Raw genomic sequence first — 24096 nt, forward strand, 5'->3', positions numbered from 1 at the left:
GGAAGATTCTGGTTGGATATGGGGTTCAGACACTGGGTTCTGAGCTGGCTACCGGTGTGTGGGGATTTATGTTCCCTGGTCTGAGGGAAAAAAGTACTGAAAAAGGTACTAGAGAAGGGATCTTGGGTATGAGTTGTTATTAGAGTTCAGTTTTGGTGGGAGGGACAGCGGTTGAAGGTGACACCAGCTTTCTCCTTACCTATATTCAGGCAAATTCGGGGGGATACTTATTTTTTGTGGGCAAGGGCTAAGAACGTGAAGAGGTAATTGGAGTAGATGCCTCTGTATCAGTTCCTGGTAGCCTTCAACACCTGCTGACCTCTGGAGCTGTTTGCATCTGGCCTCATTGTTGGCAGCTGTGATCCTTCCTGTTGGAAGCATAGCTTACCTTGAGGAGGCCATCGTTCAGTCTTTATTTTTTTTCTTTTTCTGTATACTTTAATGGATGCAATTTGTAAAATTTTGAAGACAATGTTTTTTAAGATTTTGTTTTATTATTATTCTTTAAATTAGAGACGACTGGCCTCGTACTCCTGGGCTCAAGCGCTTTTCCTTGCCTCAGCCTCGCAAGTCGCTGGGATCGCAGGTGTGCTTCATCTTGCTCAGCCTTATCATTCAGGCCACCGGTTAGGCCTTTAAAACAGAGTATAGGGTCTCTTGCTGGGGACTCCCAAGGCTCTGGTGGCTGGGAGGTGAGGAGGAGCCGGAGAGATCAAGGGAGGCGTAGACGATGCCGTCAGCCTGAGCGAGAACCGGAAGAGAAGGGGGTTAGGCAGTGGAGGCAGAGTTGTCCCCGTCTTAACGGCAAAGCTGCGTTGAGTGTCCTGTCCACACCACAGTGCTTCCTTTTACCCCACCTGCTCCAGGTTTCCCTTTAGTTCCCTCAGAGCCTAGTCTCACTGCTCACCTTGGGTTGCAGCTTGGGGTCTGGGTGTTGTCCTAGGAGAAAAAAGGGTGTACTGAGATCAACCAGAGTCGAGATGGGTAGGGGGCTCCAGTAGTGAGGTCATCTACTATGAGGGTCACCTGAGGGCATGGGATGGGCTGGGGAATGGGAAAGAAGGGAGATACCGAGGAGGGCACACACCTAGGAGGGGAGTGTTTGCGGCGTAGGGAAGGGCCACGGGTGAAAACTGGGATGTGCTGGCGGGAAACACTTACCTTTATTCCCAGTACTCTCATATTTCTCTTCCATGTTTTGGGAGTCTTCCCTGTATGGGAAAAAGGGGATGGCAAAGGTATTAGAGGCTGGACAGTAAAGTCTGGTTGTTTCTCTTTGAGGAATGCTCTGCAACCTCTGCAACCTGTCCTGACCTACTCAGCAGGATGAATGTGCCGGCTTCAGGCTCTCAGAAGGAGGCCACCTGGAAGAAGAATTAGAGGCAGTTTGTGATGTGGCCCAGCAGGGGTCCCTCCGTGCTGAAGGAGGTACATTTTTCTGGGGAAGCTGCATGTCCTGGAGAGGAACACAGGAGAACTAGGAAGGGCCAGCCCCTGCTGTCTGCTGGCGCTGCCTTGGCAAAAACCGGGAGAAGAAAACCAGTTCAGAGAAGTGTGGGTCCTCTGGGCAGGTGCTCAGGCGTGGTGCCTGGAAGGGGAAGCGTCCTGCGAGGGACCAGAGGAAGAGTAGCTCGCCAACGCTGGGGCAGGAGAGAGCCCAGGGGAGAGGCTTCCTTCTGAAGGAAACCTGTGGCGAGGGCCAGGAAGGGCAGGAGAAGAGGCCAGCGGTGGGAGGGTGGAGAGGAAGAGCCCGGAAAGGGAAAGGTTGGTGGAACCGGGAGAGGAGAGGGGGGCTGAGGCTGGGAAGCAGGTTCTGAGCAAAGACAGGCACCGAGAGGAGCTGCTGAAGGCAGAGGAAGCCCTGTGGCCCCAGGCACATTCAGCAGGAGGCAGGGCCCACGGAGTGGAGAGCAAAAAGGACAGGGTGAAATATGGAAGAGCTGGATGTGTCCAGGAGGGAGATGAACAGCAGAAAAAGCTCAGAAACAGGATAAAAGGGCAGAGGCTACAGGAGAAAGACACAAGGGAGACACTCTGGAAAGGAGACTCTCTAAGGTTCATGCTGGACCCCGGGGGCCACTGTTCTTCTTTTTAGGGGGCAGAACCCGAGGGGTCAAGAGTCTGGCCCGACAGACAAGGGAGGACACGAATGGATAAGCTGGGGCTGCAAGAGGGGCTGTGGCAGACTTGGCTTTGGGTTTCTTGGAAGGACATTTCCTGTTTCCCGCCCAGCCCCTTCCCCGCCACTCCTTGGAGAGGACAGGCACTCACCTGGCTGGGGTTTTGGCTCCAGTCTGCCGACCTGTAGGAGGACCAACAGCCTGTCAGTGTGACATTCACAGAGATGGCATTTCTGCATCCACCTTCACTGCCGCACCCTAGGCTGAGACCTTCTTTGCAGGACAGAGCAGGACTGCCAGGGCCCACCAGGGAAGGGCCTGGGACTCAACCGGCACTCTGAGGCCCCCACATCTGTCCTCCCTGTTGTCCTCTACGGCAAATCCTGTCACTCCCTCATCTCAACTCTCTCTCTCTGCTTCCTTCTCCCTTCCCTGAGTTCCCTTCTCAACCCAACCTGGCTCCTTCCACCTCCCTCTCCCGCCTCCTCTTGACACCCACGCCCACCACGTACTCCACATCCTCACGCCAACAGCTGCTTGTGCTTTCCTTCTGCGTGGCAGCTGTGTCTGCAGGCGTGGGCGCCTCATGGTTGGAACCACCTTTGCATGTGTTGAGACTTCCGTTGCCATCGCCGGACCATCCGTCCTTCCCCTCTGACCGATCCCTCACTCGAAACCGGCTGCCCCACCCTCTGCGCTGGGTCCTTGTCCAGCCCTCTGGACTCTCCCTGCCACACTTCCCAAGCATTTAGCCCTGGTTCATAGACATTCTCCACCATCCAGCATCATCTGGGAATCTCAGCACCCACAGAGACACCCTCGGACTCAAGACTCACGGCTCACCAAGTCCAGGGGCCTCCAACTTCCATGCCACTAGGCCATCTCTGGACTTTTTTTTTTAACCTTTGGGACTGGGAACTCTGAAATATTAGCTGGAAGTAACATTTTCTCTTTCTTTTTCTTTTTTTAGTGGTTAAAAAGCTTTATTAAAGAAAACACAAGTATTATTTTCGTGCTACAACTGTCTTCTGCTTCTCTCTTCTCTTTTTGCAACTTTAACAAGTTTCCTTCATCTGAATTGTTATAAGAAAAAAAAAAAACAGCTAGAAATCACCATATTAACCATTTCTAAGTGTATGGTTTGGTAGTGTTAAGTATTTTCACACTGTTGTGAAATAGATCCTCAGAACTTTTCCATCTTGCAAAACTGAAACTATATCTGTTAAAGAATTTCCCTTTCCCTTCTCCCACAGCCTCTATATCACCATCCTACTTTCTGTTTCTATTAATTTCACTACTCTAGTTACCTCATATAAGTAAAATCATAAAGTATTTGTCTTTTTGTGACTGGCTTCACTTAGCACAATGTTCTCAAGGTTCATTCATATTGTTGCATGTGTCAACAATATAAATGTTTTAAAGGCTGTATACATATTCCATTATATGTATAAACCACATTTTGTTTGTTCATTCATTCATTGATGGACATGTGGGTTCCTTCTACCTGTTGGCTATTATGAATAATACTGCTGTCAATGTGGGTGTACAAATATCTCTTCAGGACCCTGTTTTCAATTATTTTAGATATATGTCCAGAAATGGGATTGCTGGATCGTATGGTAGTTCTGGTTTTAATTATTTTTTTTAAGCTTTGAATTTCTCCATATTCTTGCCAACATTTGTCATTTGTGCACTTTTTTTTTTTTTTTTTTGAGTTGGAGTTTCACTGTCGCCCAGACTGGAGTGCAGTGGCCACTCCCGGCCACGGCAGCCTCAACCTGCTGGGCTCTGGTGATCCTTCAGCCTCAGCCTTCCAAGTAGCTGGAACTACAGGCGCATGCTGCCATGCCCGGCTAATTTTTTTGATTTATTGTAGAGATGAGGTCTCGCCTGCCCAGGCGGGTCTCGAACCCGCGGGCTCAGGCAATCCACTCACCTCAGCCTCCCAAAGGTGCGGGATTACAGGCTGAGCCACCGAGCCCGGCTTGTGCACTTATTTTTTAAATAGTAGTTTTCCTAATTAGTGTAAGGTGATATCCCATTGTGGTTTTGATTTGCATTTCTCTGATGATTAATGATGTGGAATTTCTTTGTATTTGCTTGTTTTGGCCACTCGTATGTTGTCTTAGTCTGTGTTTTTTTTTTGTTTTTTGGTTTTTTTTTTTAATTGGAGGCTCACTCTGTAGCCCAGGCTGAGTGCAGTGGCACACTCATGACCACCACCAGCGTCGACCTGCTGGCCTCCGGCGATCCTTCCAAGTAGCTAGAACCACAGGTGTGCGCTACCACGCCCGGCTCATTTTTGATTTTTTGTAGAGATGAGGTCTCGCCAAGTTGCCTAGGTGGGTCTTGAACCCATGGGCTCAGGCAATCCACTCGCCTCAGCCTCCCAAAGTGGTGGGATTACAGGCTGAGCCACCAAGCCCGGCTGTCTTAGTCTGTTTTATGCTGCTGTAAGAGAATACTTGAGACTGAGTAATTTATAAAGAACTGAAATCTATTTCTCACAGCTGTAGAGGCTAAGCAGTCCAAGATGAGGGCTCCAGAATCTGGTGAAGGCCTCTGTACTCCATCTTCTAGAGGGGAGGAAGACTGTATTTTCACATGGCAGAAGGTCAGAGGAGAGTGAACCCACTCTCCAAATTCCTGTTTCTGATAGCGTTAATCCATCAGTGTGGCAGAGCCCTCGTGGCCCTCATGACCTAAACGCTTCCCAAGATATCCTCCTTCTCAGATGTTGCACTGGGGATTAAATTTCCAACACATGAATTTGGGGAGACAAATTCAGACTATAGCATACATCATCCTTGGAGAAATTTCTGTTAAAATCCATTGCCTCTTTTTTTTTTTTTTTTTTGAGTCGAGGTCTTACTTTGTCGCCCAGGCTAGAGTGTAGTGACATGATCCTGGCTCACCACAGCCTGGTACTCTTGGGCTCAGGTGATTCTTCTGCCTCAGCCTCCTGAGTAGCTGGGATGATGGGCGTGGGCCACCACACTGGGTTAATTTTTAAATTTTTTGTAGAGATGAGGTCTTGCTGTGTTGCCTAGACTGGTCTCAAATTCCTAGGCAGCAATTCTCTCATGCCTGGCCCACTGCCCATTTTAAAACTGGGTTGATTTTTTGTTGTTGTTGTAGAGTTGTCGGAGTGTTTATATATTCTGAATATTAACCCCTTATCAGATATATGATTTGCAAATATTGTCTCCCATCCTATAGCTCTTCTTTTTATTATGTTGATTGTGTCCTTTGTTTTAAAAACGTGTCTAAGTTTGAAGTAGTCTTATTTATTTTTTCTTTTTTTGCCTGTGCTTTTTTGGTGTCATATCCAAGAAATTATTGTGAAATCCAGTGTTGTAAAGCTTTTCCCCATGTTTTCTTCTAGAAGCTTTATGGTTTGGGGTCTTACATTTAGGTCTCTAATCCATTTGGAGTTAAATTTTGTCTATGGTGTAAGATAAGGATCCAATTTCATTATTTGGCATATGGATATTCAATTTTCTCAGTACCATTTTGTTGAAGAGACTGTCATTTCTGCATTGAGTGTTTCTTGGCACCCGTGTCAAAAATCATTTGACCATATAAACAAGAGTTTATTTCTGGGCTCTCTATTCCATTGGTCTATTTATCTATATTTATGCTAGTACCATATTGTTCTGATTACTGGAGGTTTGTAATTTGTTTGAAATCAGGAAATGTGAGTTATTTCTTTTTCTTTCTCTAGATTGTTTTGGTTATTTGGGGGAACCTTGAAATTTCATATGAATTTTTCTATTTCTGCAAAACATGTTTGGATTTCTAGGGAATGCATTAAATCTATAGATTATTTCAGGTTGTATAGACATTTGAACAATACTGATTCTTTCAACCTATGAGCACAGGATGTCTTATCATTTATTTGTATTTTTAACTTCTTTCAGCAGTGTTTACTGGTTTTCAATGTAGAAGTCTTAACCTTATTGGCTAGATTTATTCCTAAGTATTTATTTATTTTTTGATTTATTATAAATATAATTTTCTTAATTTCTTTGAAAATTGGTCATTAGTAGTATATAGAAATGGATTTTTCTGTTGATTTTTTTTGTGTTGAATTTGTATCCTGCAACTTTGCTCAGTTCATTAGTTCTAACAGATTGTTGTTGGGTTTTTTGTGTGGAATATTTAAAGTTTTCTACATATAAGATCATGTCACCTGCAAACAGAGATCATTTGACTTCTTCCTTTCCAATTTAGATGTCTTTTTTGTTCTTTGCCTAAGTCCTCTGGCTGGGATTTCCAATACTGTGTTGAATAGAAGTAGTGAGAGTGAGCATTGCATCCTTGCCTTGTTACTTACCTTAGAGGAAAAGCTTCCAGTCTTTCAGCATTTAATGATATTAACTGTGGGCTTTTCATAAATGGCCTTAATTATGTTAAGGTACTTTCCTTCTATTCCTGGTTTGTTGAGCGTTTTTTCATGAAAGAGTGATAAATCCTGTCCAAAGTTTTTTCTGTGTCAATTGAGATGATCACATGGTTTTGTCCTTCATTCTGTTACTGTGGTACATTGCACTGATTGATCTTCATATGTTGGACTATCCTTAAATTCCAGGAATAACTACCACTTGGTCATGGTATATAATTCTTTTGATGTAGTGTTAAATTTGGCTTACTAGTATTTTGTTGAAGGTTTTTACATCAGCGTTTATCAGAGACATTGGTCTGTAGTTTCTCTAGTAGTGTCTTTGTCTGGCTTTGGTATCATGGTGATGCTGGCCTCATAGAGTAAGTTTGGAAGTATTCCAGCTGTCTTTTGTAGTTATTCCACTATACCTGTTCTTTGACCTCATTGAACTCTATTCTCTTGATAATATACTGTCATTATCCAAGCTTCTTGAGGACCCTGCTATTCTCCATTCATGCTTTCTCACCAGCTCCAACACCACCCATGTTCCCCTGTTATTGTGCCACAGCTAGCTGGCAAATCTCTAATCCTGGGTGTATCCTATGACAGGGAATACAATTTGCTTATCCAATATCTTCCCAGTTCTTCTTACTCAGTTACAGAAAACTGATTTTATTTAGAGTAGGAGGGTCCCTCCTACAGATAGCTGTGGGATGCATGACTAAATTCTAGCCAATAAGATACAGGCAGAAGTTGTGGTTAGGACTTTCAGGAAGGCTCTTTAGAAGGGAGCAGACAGCTGGAGAATAGCATTTCCCCCCCTCCTTTCTTCCTTCTTTCCTGCCAGAAACCCAGAAAAAATAGCTGGAATATTTCCAGCTGCCTCGGACCAAACTTGAAGACAGAAGCCAGTATCAAGAATGGTGGATCAGAAAGGTAGAGGCCTGAGTGCTTAAGAATAGTGTTCTCTGCTATTTTCTTCCAAATCCTTTTATTAGAAGAAAAAAGCCCTGACTCTGCCTCATTTAAGCCCTGTTATCTCTGGTCCCTGGTGGTAGTAGCTGAAAACCATTCCTAACCAACACAAATCACTAAGCTTTTAAAACCTGAAGGGTTGAAAACTCAGGAAAAACACAGTCAGTATATACTAACATATAACGAGGCTTTTATGGATTTATGGTTTCTCATCTGAGTCGCATCTTTCAACCCCACTTTCCATTTCCTCAGTGACTATGTCAAACTTTCTCTTAAATTCCCTGACCCTCTTCCTCATTCTTAGGAGACAACCACTCTGCAGAATTAAAACATTATAATATAGATTAATTTATAAATTTTAAAAATCCATGCCTGCTGGGTTTTATCATATTGAGGGAGATTATCTCCATTATGGTTATAAAACAATCTCATATCTTCTTCCAGTACTAGGTTACTAGGTTATTTTTTTCCTCATTTAAATCTTTGATCTCTGTGGAATTTATTTTGGTGCATATTTTGGGAAATGGAAATATTTCCCCAGTAGTTCCCAAGCCATATATTTGAATTACCCATCTTTCTCCATTGATCAGAAATAATACTTTTTGACCGACTAAATTCTTGCGTATGTGGGTGTGCTTTAATACTGCTATATTTAGAATTTTCTCTTTTCTTCCACTGGTTTACCTGTGTATGCTGGTATTGCATCATTTGAATGATCATTGTTTAATGAGTGTCAATGCTCCTGTGGTGCATATGCCGTGCTAGGGTCTATTCTGAATGTATCATGTTTGTCATTAGGATAACCTCACACGTCCTGTTGTTATCGTCCTCTTCCCATGCGGAAGTTGAGACACGCAGCATTCGTACCATCGTGCTAAAGTGTCCCTAGTCGGGGGGTGAAGCCAGCATTGCAGGCAGCCTGTTCTCTATGCTTTCACCTCTGAACTTTAATATCTGATAGGGCGAATCGCCTTTCATCACAGATTTTCTTTAAGGTAATTTCTGATCAATTTTGGAGGATATTGGGGTATAACTAATTAGTGCTTCTAGGCTTGTCCTTTCTCTTGAGTTGTAAAGGCATACATCCCAAATTCTTTTTTCCCTTTTTTATTTTTTTTATTTTTTTATTTTTTTATTGAGTTGGAGTCTCACTCTGTCACCCAGACTGGCGTGCAGTGGCCGCTCCCGGCCACCACAGCCTCGACCTGCTGGGCTCAGGCGATCCTTCCGCCTCAGCCTTCCAAGCAGCTGGAACTACAGGCGCGTGCTACCACACCTGGCTAATTTTTTGATTTATGTATAGATGAGGTCTTACCAAGTTGCCCAGGCGGGTCTCGAACCCGCAGGCTCATGGAATCCACTCACCTCAGCCTCCCAAAGTGCTGGGATTACAGGCTGAGCCACCGAGCCCGGCTTTTTTTCCCTTTTTAAAGTTTTGAGTCAGAGTCTTTGTCGCCCAGGCTGGAATGCAGTGGCATGGTCACATCTCACTGCAGCCTCTACCTGACCTTCTAGGCAATCCCTCCACCTCAGCCTCCCGAGTAGCTGGGACTAGAGGCACAGGCCACCACGCTTGGCTAATTATTTTTAATCTTTTTGTAGAGACATACACCCCAACTTCTGATGGACAGCTCTACTCAGATGCTACACAAGATTTTCAAATAGAATATATCCCAAACCAAAGGGTCCTCTTTGCCTCGCAAGCATGGTCTTCTCTTCTATTTCTATTTCTCACTTGGTTTCATCACAGCCTCACCCACCAGGTTGAAACATGGGCTTGTTCCTGCTCCCTCGCCCCTCCATCAGTCTCACAGTCAAGTCTCAAGGGTTTTCACTTCTAGCCTTTTCCAGGATCTGGCCCTTTCCCTCCCTCGGCGCTGCCTCTGCATTAGACTGACCTGGCCCACGCCCCCCCCATACCGATTGCTGGATGGGCCCCAGGGAGATGATGTCGCCCCCTTGCGGCTTCTGCGTTGCCCCTGGGAACAGAGGCTCTCGAGTGCGATTTCCAGGGGCCTCTTCTCTCGTCTCCCGTTGGCTCCACTAGCACTGAGCTTCCTGCTGCTCCTGGAAAGATTTCCTCGACCCAGAAGGAGAGCCAGTGACCACTGCACCGCCTTCACCACGTGCCTGGCTAATTCTTTTTATTCTCTGAGGCTGTTGCAAGTGTCACTTCCTCGGGGAAGTCCTCCCTGGCTACCTCTTCTTCCTGCCCACCTTCTTTTCTTTCTTTCTTTTTTTTTTTTTTTTTGAGTGGGAGTCTCACTCTGTGGCTCAGACTGGAGTGCAGTGGCCACTCCCGGCCACCGCAGCCTTGACCTGCTGGGCTCCGGTGATCCTTCTGCCTCAGCCTTCCGAGTAGCCGGAATTACAGGTGCACGCTACCACGCCCGGCTCATTTTTTGATTTATTGTAGAGATGAGGTCTCGCCAAGTTGCTCAGGCAGGTCTCGAACCCACGGGCTCAGGCAATCCACTCACCTCGGTCTCCCAAAGGCGCGGGATTACAGGCTGAGCCACCGAGCCCGGCCCTGCCCACCTTCTTACATGCTCCCGTAGCTCTTTCTCAATGAAGCAATTTGCTCTTGAGGCAACCGACACTCTCCCCACTTCCGTAATCGAGCTCCATCAAGGCAGAGTCTATGCTTTACCTACTTTTGCATCTCCAGTTTCCAGCCAGACCCCGGCAGGTGGGCAGTTGCCCAGGGTTTGCTGAGCTAACTTCTCCCTTCCATTCTCTCTCTCCTTTTTCAGAGCAGGCCCTCCCCTCCCCGTGAACAAAAAGGTGAAGAATGGCGAGATGTGACCAAGTCAAGAGAGAACCCGAAACAGTCTGATTGTGGGGGGAAGGACTGGTGGTTCTCAAGCTTCTCCTGCACAGACCTCGCTTGAGGAGCCTTTCTTTTTTTTTTTTGAGTTGGAGTCTCACTCTGTTGCCCAGACTGGAGTGCAGTGGCCTCTCCTGGCCACCACAGCCGCGACCTGCTGGGCTCTGGCGATCCTTCCGCCTCAGCTTTCTAAGTAGCTGGAATTACAGGCGCGTGCTACCACGCCCGGCTAATTTTTTGATTTTATTGTAGAGATGAGGTCTCACCTGCCCAGGCGGGTTTTGAACCCATGGGCTCAGGCAATCCACTCACCTCAGCCTCCCAAAGGCATGGGAGTACAGGCTGAGCCACCGAGCCCAGCAGAGGAGCCTTTCAAAAACACAGATTCCCAGGCACAGACCTCAGAGTCTGACTTGGTGGGTTTGAGGGGAAAACAACAAGGGTCTGCATTCATTCATTCATTCATTCATTTTGGGGTCTTTGTCTCACTCTGTCGCCCAGGCTGGGGAGCAGTGGCACGATCACAGCTATCCCAGCCTGGACCTGCTGAACTCAGGCGATCCTTCTGCCTCAGCTTTCCGACTAGTTGGGACTACAGGCATGGGCTGCCACACTTGTCTAATCTTTTTGATTTTTGTAGAGACGAGGTCTTGCTGTCTCAAATCCCTGGGCTCAGGCAAGCCTCTTGCCTTGGCCTCCCAAAGTGCTAGGATTGAGGTGTGAGTCCCTGTGCCTGGCAGATCTGCATTTTTAAGAACCACCTTTGGTTTTTCTGCTGCAGGCAGATTCTGAGAAACCCCCAGTTGGAAAGCTCGGGGAGAGGGTGGATACTGGACACTTACCTTTTCTTTTCTTCCACACGAGGTAGATCATTAGTCCCACAATCATGGTTATAAGCACAGCAGCAGCCACTGCCACTCCAACTGTACTCTCCAGGCTCAGGGGCAGGGACCCTGCACTCCCTGTGAAATTGAGGCCAGTGGTGGTTACTGTAGTGGCCATATTGGTGGGGCTCTGGGTGGTGGCTGCTGTGGTGGGCTGCTTAGTGGTGGGCTTGACGGCTGGGGAGAGATGAGAAACGAGCAGAGTTCACTTTGGAAGTGCGAGGGTATCTGGGTGCAAGTGTGGCATCTTGTTTTGTAAGTTGGGAGGATACTGGGGATCGGGGAGCTGCCCTTAAGCAGCTCACCAGGGCAGGGAGTAACCCGGTAGAATGCTCAAGGCTCACCATCCAGACAACCCAGTTTAAATCCTGACTCTCCTCCACAGGGTGACCTCAGAACCACATTTCCCTGCTCACAGATTGGGATAACTAAGTCACAGGATTACATTTTATTAGTTGCTGTTAACATGGTTAACATTAAATATATCATCTTAGCCGTTTCTAAGTGTACAGTTCAGAGGCATTAAGAACTTTCTACACTGCTGTGCGATCACCACCACTATCCAGCTCCAGTGCTTTTTCCTCTTCCTGGATGGAACTCTGTGACCCTTAAACAACTCCCCCTCCCCCTGTCTCCCTGGCCCCTCTCAGGCACCATTCTACCTTCCATCTATAGGAATTTAACTACTCTAGGTGCCTCACGTAAGTGGAAGAGTACGGTATGTGTCCCTTTGCAGGATTGTTTTAATAAGTCAGAAAACATCTATAAGGCACCTAGTGAATCTTGGAAATATATCTTTAAGGCTAAATTAATATATTTTGGCCTTTAGGTCCTATAAACAGATTATGCCTTCTTTGTAGATATTTATACACCATTAAAAAGTTGACATCACCTCATCAACAAGGGTACCTGCATCATGAACATTTGTATACCTAACCCTGAATTGTACCCCACATCTTCAAAATAAAAAAAATTAAAAGAGAAAAAAAAGTTGACATGGTTGGTCAGGTGCGGTGGCTCAAGCCTGTAATCCCAGCACTTTGGGAGGCTGAGGCGAGAGGCTTACCTGAACCCACAGGCTCGAGATCAGCCTGGGCAACATGGTGAGACCTCGTCTCTACAATAAGCAAAAAAAATTAGCCTGGTGTGGAAGCACATGCCTGTGGTTTCAGCTACTTGGAAGGCTGAGGCGGGTCGATGCTGGGGTGGCGTGAGCATGCCGTTGCCCTCCAGCCTGGGTGACAGAATGCGACTACAACTAAAAACAAAGTTTTAACCAAAAAGTTTGCATTCCACTCAGCCACAGGGAAAAAAAATCAAACTCCAATGAAATCTTCATGTTAATGTGGACCAAAATCTTCATCCAGTCTTACTGGAAATTAAAGTGTAAATATTATCTCTCAACGGAGGATTAAAAAAATTTAAAAACTGCTTAACCAAACAAAATAGTTAATAACATACTGTTTAGAAAATAAAAATGAGAGTAACATAATTAGAAAAAGAACCTTGGAACAGGACTAAAGCTACCCGCTCATCTAAATTCATAGTATGAAATGCTTTTATTATTTAAAATAGGGATAAAGTTTTTAAATGAACAAAATATTTAATTTACAAAGAAAGAAGTACCAAAAGCAGGGAGGAGCCAGCCCCCAGGAAACTCAAGAGTGAGTGAGAGTAATGAAAAGCTATGCAAGAATACATTTATTAGAGAACAGATAGCAAAAGGCACAGTAAATGCTGTAACTGCTTATTTAAAAGAGAAATGAACAAGAAGATAGACAAAAAGAGCACATCTAACAACAAAAAAGAGTCTGTTGAAATCATGAGTAAGTATATGCTCAACTGTAGGTTGATAAACTTAAAAATCTCTGTGAAATGGGTGATTTTTTGGAAACAAGCATTTAAAAAATTGATTTAAGAAGTAGTATACTTGAACTGATCAGTAGACAAAGAAGAAATTGAGAATGCTATTAAAGAACTAACTTTCATTAAGATTCCAAGCTACTTGGAAGGCTGAGGCAGAAGGATCGCCACAGCCCAGCAGGTCGGTGCTGGGGTGGCCGTGAGCGTGCCATTGCACTCCAGCCTGGGTGACGGAGTGAGACTCCAACTCAAAAAAAAAAAAAAAGTGATAGATGTATATATACTGAAATGAAAGGTATTTCAGTTATTTTAAGAAAAAATAGCAAGTTGTAGGGCAGAAGAGAATGTACTTTCTCTTTGTGGTACATACTTACATCTGTGAGAGAACATTTCCACAGAAAGTAGCAGTGACTGGAGAGAGAAAGTGGATAGAGGGAATATTACTTTTCATTTGACTCCCTTCTGCATTGTTGGAACTTTTAAAATTATGTGCAAGTATTACCAGTACTTTTATTAGTTTTTGAATTTATCATTTTAAAAATCAAACTTGTATAAGCACATAATTTAGAGTCAACAGATTTCACACAGCTTATTAGACAGCCGCCCCGCAGCGCACGCCTTCTCACTCCCTTCCCATTCCTCAGAGGCAACTATTTGCAGCAACTTTAGCTATACCTTTTGGCACTAACTTCTAAAGACCATGCGTATACTGCTGTTTGATTTGGTTGTTTAAGGTGATATCTATTTACTTCCTGCTGTTGAAGTTGGGAATTTAGATCTTACACCACCATTTTTTTCACCTTACTCCACTTTTCAGCATTGGGTACTCCCCCTTTCATGAAATGAGTCCTTCACTTGTTTTCTGGGACACCACTCTCCTCTGGTTCTCTCAGCTCTCAGCTCCTTCTCCGTCTTCTCTGTTGATTCCTCTTTATCTTCCCAACCCTGAAGACAGAGATTAGTCCCAGGACCTCTTCTCTACCCATGCTCACTTCTCAGATGATCTCGTCTAGTCTGTGACGTTAAATACCAGTGACATTCTGATTGCTCCCAAATGCATATATCCAGCCAACGTCCCCCCTGCACACTAGACTCATATTTTATGGCCTCCTCATGCCTTAATTCTTATGTCTAGTAACAGCTTGAACTTAAGAGGTCTAAAACAGAGATCTCGATTTCCTCCCAAACCTGTTCCTCCCTATTTCCCACCCTCAGTGTGTGGCATCTCTAGCCTTGAAGATGCTCAGGTCAAGGACTTTAGGGTCCTCCTTGGGTCTCTCGCATCCCCTCATCCATTCCTTCTGAAAATCCTGTTTCCTCTGTCTTAAAAATATAACCAGACCGGGTGCGGTGGCTCAAGCCTATAATCCCAGCACTTTGGGAGACCCACGGTTCGAGAACAGCCTGGGCCACTTGATGAGACCTCATCTCTACAATAAATAAAAAAATTGGCCAGGTGGGGTAGTGTGTGCCTGTAGTTCTGGCTACTGGAAGGCTGAGGCGGAAGGATTGCCTGAGCCCAGGAGGTGGATGCTGGGTTGGCTGTGAGCATGCCCCTGCACTCCATCCTGGGCGACGGAGTGAGACTCCAACTCAAAAAAAAAAATCCAAAAACCGGTTTTATGTATATATCTCCAATTTTGGCCACTTCTCGCCTCCTCCATTGCCCTCATTCTACTTACTCTAAGCCAAGCCACATCATCTCTCACTGGTCTCCCTGCTTCTGACCTCACTTACCTAGAGTTTGTTGTGTTTTTTTTTCTCCAGAGGGATCCTTTTAAAGTGTAAATCAGATCTCAGCACTCCTCTGCAGAAAAAACCCTGAGCTTCCATCGCACTGAGTGAAAGTGAGAGTTGTTTCCAAGGCTTTCAAAGCCACACGGGATCTGACCCACCTCCTGCCAACCTCTGCCTCTTCCCTCTGCTTCAGCCACACTTGTCCCACTTTACTGGAACGTTCTCCCAGCCTCTCCCTCACGTCCTGCAGATCTGTGCCTGGGCTAGATCTTTCTGTTGGCTTCTCCAGATGCACTTCCCAGCTCTTCTCTGCCCTGATTTGTACCTTCGGAGCTGCCTCTCTTGCCCTCTGGTTTCCTAATCAATGGCCAACGGGAGCCACTGGCAGGGGTGAGATGGAGGGGTGAGAGAACAGGTCCAGGCATTCATTTCCAGGCCGCCTCCTGGTGGGCACGTTGACTGTATCTCTCTAGAGGCCACAGCTCCTCGTCCACGTTTTGGTTCTCTTTGGGTCCCCTCCCCTTGCTCCTCAGGCCTGTTGGAGGTCTCTGGGTATCTCCTCATCTCTGATTCATTTCCTAAACTGTGCCTGACTCGAAAGTCTCCCTGGTGACCACACTCGAATGACTGTTTTCTGCTGAACTCTGCCTAATGCCACAGAGGTCTTCCTTGTTCCGTTTTTAGATTTTATCTTTTGCTTTTGAGTGGAAGTCTTATAAGCATCGGCTACCACACCCAGCCCCTGTTCCATCTGTATAAAGTAACACCTTTAGCAATCTCTTTCCCACTTATTCTGCTTTACTTTTCTTTTCTCTTTTCACCATCACCTGACACACATGTACATAATTTATTCATTTATTTATTCCCACAACTAAAAGTAAATTCTGCCACGTGCAGTGGCTCATGCCTGTAATCCCAGCACTTTGGGAGGCTTGAGCACAGGAGTTTGAGAACAGCAAGACAGCGAGACTCACTCTGCTCTACAAAATTAAAAAAAAAAAAATTAGCCAGGTGTGGTGTGTGCTATAGTCCCAGCTACTCGGGAAGGATTGACTGAGCCCAGGAAGCTGAGGCTGTGGTAAGCCGTGATCATGCCACTGCACTCCAGCCTGGGAGACAGAGACCCTGATTCAAAAAAAAAAGTAAATTCCACTGTTGGGTGTATTTTTGTTTTATTTTAATGTCTGTTTCCCCTGTGTTCAAATTATCACCTGACGTAAAGGAGGCACTCAGTCAATAATTGTTAAGTGAATGAATTAAATAACTTTCCCTAGGGATTTCAAGGCATTCGACCGTTATTTTCCATCTTCTGGTGTTGATATCGAGACAGCAACAACCCTTCTAGTCCCTGAATCTATGTCCAGTTTCTTTCCTCCTTGGAAATCGTGTGGATCTTTCTACCCCTAGTGTTTTGAAATTTTGTGGTGTTGTCCCCTGATATAGGTCTCTTTTTTTTTGCCCATTTTACTGGGTTCTTTCGTTCTGGAAAATTGCTGCATTATTTCTGACACTCTCTTCCCCACGGCCTTCTTTCTTCTGTGTTTCTGGAACTCCCGCTATTCAGAGGTTGGAGCCTTTAATTTTCTTACCATTTCTGTATTACTTTTCTAGGTTGCTGTAACACATGACCACAAATGAGATGATATAAACTAACAGAAGTTTGTTTTCTCACAGTTCTGGAGGCCAGAGTTCAAAATTAAGGTGTCAGCTGAGGTGTATTCCCTCTGGAAGCTTTAGGGGAGAATCTGCTGCCTCTTCCAGCCAGTGGCTGCAGGCATCCCTTGACTTGTGACCGCTTCATTCCAATATCTGCCTCTGTGGTCACACCGCCTTCTCTTCCATCTGGGCCAAGTCTCCCTCTGCTTCTCTTATAAGGATACTTGTGAAGGCATTTAGGGACCACCCAGATAATCCTGGATAACCTCTTTACCTCAAAATCCTTAATTGAATCACATCTGTGACCATGTAAGGTCATATTCGATCTTTTGCCTTATACGATGATATTAACACATTCTGGGGATTAGGATGTGGACATATCTTTTGGGGGGCTGCTACAGTTTCTAAGCCTTTGACCTTTTTGTTCTGTCTTCTGGGACGTTTTTGCAAACTTTATCTTTCAATTCCTGTATGGAATTTTCCACTTTTGCTATTATATCTTATATTTCCAAGAGCTCTTTTTGTGTTTGACAAGGTCCTTTGTAAAGCACCTTTTCTTGTCACATGCCTAAGGTCTCTTAACTTCCCGAATAGAAGATAATTTTTTATTTTATTTTATTTTATTTATTTATTTATTTTGAGTTGGAGTTTCACTCCGTCGCCCAGACTGGAGTGCAGTGGCCGCTCCCCGCCACCGCAGCCTCAACCCACTGGGCTCTGGCGATCCTTCTACCTCAGTCTTCTGAGTAGCCGGAATTACAGGCACGCGCTACCATGCGTGATTTATTGTAGAGATGAGGTCTCACCAAGTTGCCCAGGCGGGTCTCGAACCCGCGGGCTCAGGCAAGCCACTCACCTCAGCCTCCCAAAGGCGTGGGATTACAGGCTGAGCCACCGAGCCCGGCTGAATTTTTTATTTTAAACTTTTATTCTCCTTGAATTGTTTTTGTTTCTTCCAGGTCCTCCCCGCCACCTTTTTTTCATGTTTGTTTTGCTCTCTGCATTTCATGAGAAGCTTTTTTTGTTTCATTTAATCATATTTTAAAATGGGAACTCTAGCTCTGGGCTTCCTAGGTACAGCTGAGGCCAGGGTACAGTGCTCAGTGCAGGGGTTTGATGTGAGGACCGGACCCCAAACTCCTTGCCAGCTATGTCTAGGGTGCTCCCTCCAGAGTCCCTCTGGTTTATCTGTTCTGGAAAGCAGACCTCCTGTCTTTGGCTAGTGCAGGGGAATGGGGAAGGGAGGTTTCATGCCTTTGAAGGAGATTTTCAGTGTCCTCTGATTCTTAGACCCATCTTCACTCTCATTTTCAGGGGTGCTCGGGGTTGGCATTACCGAACCATTAAGGGAGTCTGCAGTGTAAATCGCCACTCTTCCGGGTTTCCCTGCCACTGGCTTAGAGTTTAGCTGCCCTTGTCTCCAGAGTCAGTTCCATTAGTCTGTTTCTACCTTCCCAAATTTTGTTTTTGTACACCCAGTGCCATATTTTTTGTTCTTAAGGATTTCTTTCTTTAAAAATTCCTGTTGCTATCATTTTAGTAGATTTAGGGAGGGAGTGGAGGTAAATGTGTGTATATAACCCACCATCTTGGCCAGACTTATGCATTATTTTTATAATGACAATTATAAAAATTTTAAAAGATATTGTACTTTACTAATAAAAATACAGAATATATAGAGAAAAAATCCTATAAGACATTTACATAATCTTTAGCAGAATACTCCCAAGGGGGATACAAAATAGGACCCCTTCTTGGGTGAGAAGATATTGTATTAGACTGATTTCAGTTTCTGCCCATTGCTTTATAGGTTCATAGCAATTGTGATTTTAAAAATCCCAGTGAATGTTTTTTCAGGATTTGATAAATTTATTCTGACATTTATATGAAGAAATAGGTGGGCAACAATAATTAAGTTTTTGAGGAAGGAGTAATGTAGTTAAGACGGAAATAGTCTTATCGGCTTTGAAACATGTGATAAAGTTACAATCACTAAAACAATGTGTACTGATATAAGAAAAAACAGATCAGTGGAACACAACTGACTGACCAGGAATGAATGCTATTATAAAAAAGAACTTAAAAACCAGGTTTACTGTATCAATAGAGAAGTAGAAAAAAAATTCAATAAATGGAGTTAGGAGAATTGATTAATTGCTTGATATAAATTTAGTTGTTTACTTCATGCTGTATGCTAAAATAAATTCTTACTACATTAAAGAGTTTTGTTGTGGAAGAACTCAAATCATATAAAACATAGAAAAAAAGTAAGAAGGCACATGTAAATATTTTCAACCTCTAGTGGGAGGTAGGGTTTTTGTGCTTAGAGATTAAAAAAAAGAAAAATTACAAAGGAGAATATGGTTAGATTTGGTTACAAAAAAAATTATATAAAAAAACTAATGTCAATTGCAAACATAATTCATTAGTGAAAAAACTCATAAATCTAACTGAAATGGAGAAGTAAGAAAAGCAAGGAGAATCAGGGAAAGGGAAAGAGGGACTGAGAAGAACCAAACACTCTCAGAACAGGCCAGGGAAGGAAACGTGTGGGTGGGCCGGGACACAGAAGTCCCAGGCTGTCTTGCTTAGTTCAGGTGTGGAACCGTTGCTCTAAAACAGCACAGTGGTTAAGATGGGGCAGAGGCAGTGAGAGTATCCTTCCCACCAGGGAGGCGTGATGTATCACTGACATGGTTTAGAATTGCCGGTGCAAGTTTTTTAGAAAAAGCAAACCCACTCAATCAATGTTCAGTTTAAATCATTTTGTACAGTGTACCCCTTATTGCCTGAACCTGGGCGAGAACCCCCCACCTCTGGATACAGATTAACCTAGGTTCAAATTCTGACTATACAGGAAAACCTATTAATACAACACATTATTAGACTAAAAAGCCGGTTGACAAACAGTATGACCAACTTGATAGGCGAGGCTGTGTAGCTAATGGTGGAGAAAGTGCTGCGGTTAGGTTCTCTTTAAAATCCCATTTGCAACATTAGTGTGACTGCGGCAGGCATTTAGGCTCTGCTAGCCTCAGTTTCCCTGTCTAGAAAATGAAGACAATAGCAGTGCCCACGGTTATCACAGGGCAGTGCACACAAGGTTATTTACTGGGGCCGTGGTACGCACTGAGTGAGGGAGAGCCGCTGTGGTTGCCGCTGCGGAGAGGCGCCTCTCAGTGGCCAAGGACAGAGCGGCAAGATCAGGGTGGGGAGCAGGGACAACGTGGCCGGAAGAGCACAGGGGCTTGCGTGGAGAGTGGTCGAGGGGGCCAAGAGGCAGGGGGGTGAAGAGGGTGGAGGCAGGAGAGGGAGACGGGAAGGAGATGAGACTGGTGCAGCGGAGGAGTCGGGGGAGAAACAGGGAGAAGGAAGTGTGAGATGTGATGGAGCATCACCCGGGGAGGACGCCTAGGCCCGTCCGCTGGACCCCGCTGTGTGTTCCGGAGTGAGATCGTGACGGTGGGGAGACACGAGTATGGTGTTCACCCGGAGGTGCCCACAGGGACTCCACACACAGACCCGGGACAGGAGGCCCGCCGCAGCCGCAGCGGTCGACACCACCTGAGGACACGGGCGAGGGCAGGTGGCGAGCAGGCTGGAGCCCCAGCTGGGACCAGAGTGGAGGACAGCTGGAGGGTCTGGCAGTGCTGAGGGCTGAGGAGAGGGATGGGGCTGGGTCCGGAGGCGGGGGAGGGGCATGGTCCACTCGGGTTTGAGAACGGTCAAGGGGAAGACAAGAGTGAAGTTGGAAGAGTCCTGGGAGGAGCCAGGGAGTCAGGAGAGGTCTGAGGGGTCAGAAGGAGGGGGGCCTGAGGCGGTGGAGACCCCAGGGCTCAGCAAAAGCCTCCGCGGAGGGTGCGAGGAGGGTGCCGGCGTCTGGACTCACCGTCGGTGATGGTGAGGTTGGTCCCTTCGATGATCTGCCATGTCTGCCTGCCTTCGGTCTTTGTGTTCAGATGGACTCGGCAGAAATACACAGTCTGGTCCTCCCTCCGCAGGTTCCGGATCCTGAGGGAGCCGCTCTCCTGACCCTGTGTCCAGTTCAGACGGAGCCGGTTCTTGAAATCCTTGTGGGTGAAGCGTGGGGTCGTGTTGTAGAAGAACTCCCCGTGGAAGTGCCCCCGTCTCCAGGATATAGCCACTTTGGGATCCTCGGCTAACTCCCAGGGATGATAGAAGGAGAAGGGGATTTCGATGGAGCCACCCACAGGGGCTGAGAGGTGTTTGGGTTGGTTGATCCCGTAGTCTCCAGGAGATACTGCTGAGCCACCTGGAGGAGGGAGGGAGGAGAGGGAACGGAGACTCTGAAGCCACCCGGGGGGACAAGGAGGAGACACACCTGGGCCTCCTGGCCGGCACGTGACAGTTGGTAGGACTGACCCCGTGGCCTGGGCATTGGGAGGCGAGAGGCTGAAGGGATGGGTGAGCCCACCCCTGTGGACCAGCCCCTCGGTGGCTGGGTGGGAGGCTCGGCCGGCTCCTCCAACAGACCCCCCTCCCGATGCCCAGCCATTGCCCCCCTGGCGGCCCCTCCCGCGGTTGGGCAGAGCCCCCACCCGGGCGTCCTGGGCACTCACCCGCCTGCAGCGCCAGGGACGGCAGCAGGGACAGCAGCAGCAGGGGCCAAGCCATGGCCGTGCCGACCTCCAGGGCAGCCAGGGGCAGGCGGAGCTGTCGAGGCAGGAGGGGAGGCCCTGTGGGGGGCGTCTGGGGGTTCACCGGAGTCGGGGAGGCGTCCGGGCGGCAGGGTCAGGCTGCCTCAGAGGCCGGAGGAGCGTGGGAGCCCTCCCCGAACCTCCACGCCTTCAGAGTGACCGGCACTTCCTTTCTCAGACGGGCTTCTTCTTTTCCAGCATTGCAAAAGGCCCTCCCTTGGAGTCAGGGGCAAGTGAGCTCTGCGCACAGGCCCCCCGGTTCCGTCTCCCCACCGAGAGGCCTGGGCCTGACCTCGTCTGGCTGGAACCTCCCCTCTCCCAGCAGGACTCCCTACCTTGCCGCTCTCTCAGCATCTTCTGTGGAGACGCGCTCTCTCTCTGTCTCTTAGTTTCTCTCTCTCTCTCCCTCTCTCCTGCCCTTCTCCCTACCTCATTCAGTCTTACTGTTTTTCTCTCCCCTGTTCTCTCATTCTCTGAGTTTCTCCCAAACTCCATCTCGCTCTCATTTCAGGAGAAATCTGTTCAGCACTAGTGCAGGCTGTGGCAGCCAGAGGAAAAGCAGGCATGAGTCTCTGCCCAGCCATCCACCTTGATCTGGCTTTTAGAGATCAAAAGCCAGGAGAGAGATGATGGGAGCCACACACCTCCAGCCTCCAGCCTCAGCAGGAAAACCCCCCAGTTTGCTCTCTCTCTGCCAGACAGGGGCTCCTAGGGAGTCTCCTGGCCGTTCCCTCCCACACTGCCTGTTCCCTTGGTGCAGGGACCGCGTCCTTCCTGTAGGTAAGGGGTGAGGGTGGGCTGACAGTCCCGCCTACCCAGCGAGTGGTTCTTCAGGAGGCCACGCCCCAACTCCCAGAGCACAAGACGGGGTCTGCAGGGTTGCCTCTGCCCTCACCACCCTACAGAGGAAGAAACTGAGGCTTAGGAATTCTTGCCCCGGGCCAGGTGACTCTCCAGTGGTGGCCCCGTCCTGGAAATACAGTCCTGCTGCGTCCATGGAGCCCCCACTGTGAGTAGAAGCCTTGGCTGACGGCGTGGGGGAACCCAGGCCTAGGCCTCAGCCTCTGAGGACAGAAACTCAGGTCGTAAACCCGGGAGGTTTATTTTCATAAAGCCCCAGAGGTGAGAACCCCTGGCTTATCCAGAACCTTCCTTAGACTGAGTGGGACATGAGCAGCAGTGAGGAACCCTCACACAGTCCCCGGGACCGTCTCCCCTGGAGGGAACTGCCAGCCTTGCCTGGTGGCGAATGGGCGAGAGATTGGGGGCTGGGAGGTTTGGGGACCCCCAGGGCTCATTTCCTAGGGGGCTCTGCCCATCCCTCCCCAGGATGAGGTGGCAGCTGCTTACTGAGTGGACCACGGTGTCAGAAAGCTGTGGTTCCACCAGAGGAAGTGGCGTCAGTCTTCTGGAGGTAGAAGCAAGCAGAGACAGGCTTCCCTTTTCTATTGCTTCCCTCTTTCCAGCAATCTCTTCTGTCCTCCCCAGGGCCACCCAGGCGGCCCCACCCTCCCCCTGCATCTGCTTTTACTTCGCTCCTCACAGGCCTGAGAACAACTGGTTCCCCATGTTCACAGAACCCCTTTATCTGAGCCAAGCCCTCAACACCTCATTCTCAGCTTCACAACATTCTGTGGCAGACACGTTATCTCCACTTTATTCTCGGGCAAGCTGAGTCATGGGGTGTTGGCCTGAATTGGTCCCAGCAGAGAACAAGGGTGTCCGGCCAGGGCCTTGAGAGTACGGCCTGCCCCGCCTGAGGACTGACCCTTGGTTCCATTCCCGCCTCGCCCCGGGAGCTGTGGGACCTGGCTGGAAAGGCACCTGTTGGCCTGGCGCCCAAGAAGGGGGCTCAACCCCCACCAGGGCACCACCGGCAGCTGGGGGCCCAGAGGACTTTCAAAAACAGCCTCTGGGTAGCTTTCACGGGGCACATGCTGCCACGCGTGGTCTAAGATGCAAGGAGCACATTCATGCCATTTTCAGGGCCCTGGGCCTGGTGGGATCTCCCTGGGGTCTCCCGGGCTTGTTCCTCCTCCCTTCCCTCAACAGTGGTGACAGGGCCTGGGAGTCAGCCTGGAGCTGTGGCTCCCTCACCCAGGGGCTTTTGGGAGGTTGGACGGCCCCGTGGTTTGGAGGAGACCCTGCTGAGCTACCTAGAGGAGGAGGGTGGGAAGGAATGGGGTTCTGTGGTTCAGAGGAGGACAGAACCTAAATGCAGCGCCTTGGCCCGGCGGGTGGCCATGGGGGAGGGTAGGACACAGGGTGTTCAGGAGCGGGTGGGGTCGTGGGGGAGGACCCTGCGCCACAGTTGGAGAGCCGCTGCCTCAGATGCCCCTGGTTTCTCCGCTACCCGTTCTTTCCTCACCGGCCATGCCCGTCCCTGTCCTGGCCCCTAGAGCCTTGGGCACGCCACCCGGTTCCTGCTTTCCCCCTAAGAGCGGAAGAAGGCAGAGACGTTGCTCTCGCTGCATCTCTTCACTGTACTGGAGGTTCCAGTCAGTGCTTTAAGGCCAGAAAAGAAATGTGTCCCATGTTTTCTTAGATTCTGTGTTGGTGTATTTGGTGTCCATTCATCCCAGGGTCAATGATAAAGTCTATATTTATTTTTCTTTTCTTTTTTTTTTTGAATTGGAGTCTCACTCTGTTGCCCAGGCTGGAGTGCAGTGCCATCCTCACAGCCACCAGAGCCTCAACCTGCTGGGCTCAGGGGATCCTTCTGACTTAGTCTTCCGAGGAACTGGAACTACAGGCATGTGGCACCACACTCAGCTAATTTTTTTATTTATTGTGGAGATGAGACCTCGACAAGTTGCCCAGGCTGGTCTTGAACCCATGGGCTTAGGGAATCCTCTCACCTTGACTTCCCAATGTGCTGGGATTATAGGCGTGAGCTACCACGCCCGGCCTATATTTCTTTATTTTCTGCATTCTTAGAATCTGGCATCTGTGTCTCACTGACTCCAGGGCTAGTCAATTGTGGGTTTTTTTT

The 24096-nt window shown here is 47.7% G+C and overlaps 1 protein-coding gene across 1 annotated transcript; it reads right to left on the reverse strand.

Moving 5' to 3' along the window:
* Positions 1–537: 537 nt before the first annotated feature.
* Positions 538–23479, reverse strand: PILRA (paired immunoglobin like type 2 receptor alpha). Its single transcript, XM_008067101.2, has 10 exons — positions 23473–23479; positions 22929–23055; positions 22455–22512; positions 21027–21120; positions 20332–20719; positions 11068–11081; positions 2272–2287; positions 1162–1211; positions 908–939; positions 538–741 (listed from the first exon to the last, which is right to left on the reverse strand). Exons 1-10 carry the CDS (start codon positions 23477–23479, stop codon positions 628–630), a joined length of 900 nt encoding a protein of 299 aa, XP_008065292.1. The 3' UTR covers positions 538–627.
* Positions 23480–24096: the final 617 nt, after the last annotated feature.

This window comes from Carlito syrichta, unplaced genomic scaffold, assembly GCF_000164805.1.
Source record: "Carlito syrichta isolate Samal-C Ts95f unplaced genomic scaffold, Tarsius_syrichta-2.0.1 Scaffold106285, whole genome shotgun sequence".
Lineage (NCBI taxonomy): Eukaryota > Metazoa > Chordata > Mammalia > Primates > Tarsiidae > Carlito > Carlito syrichta.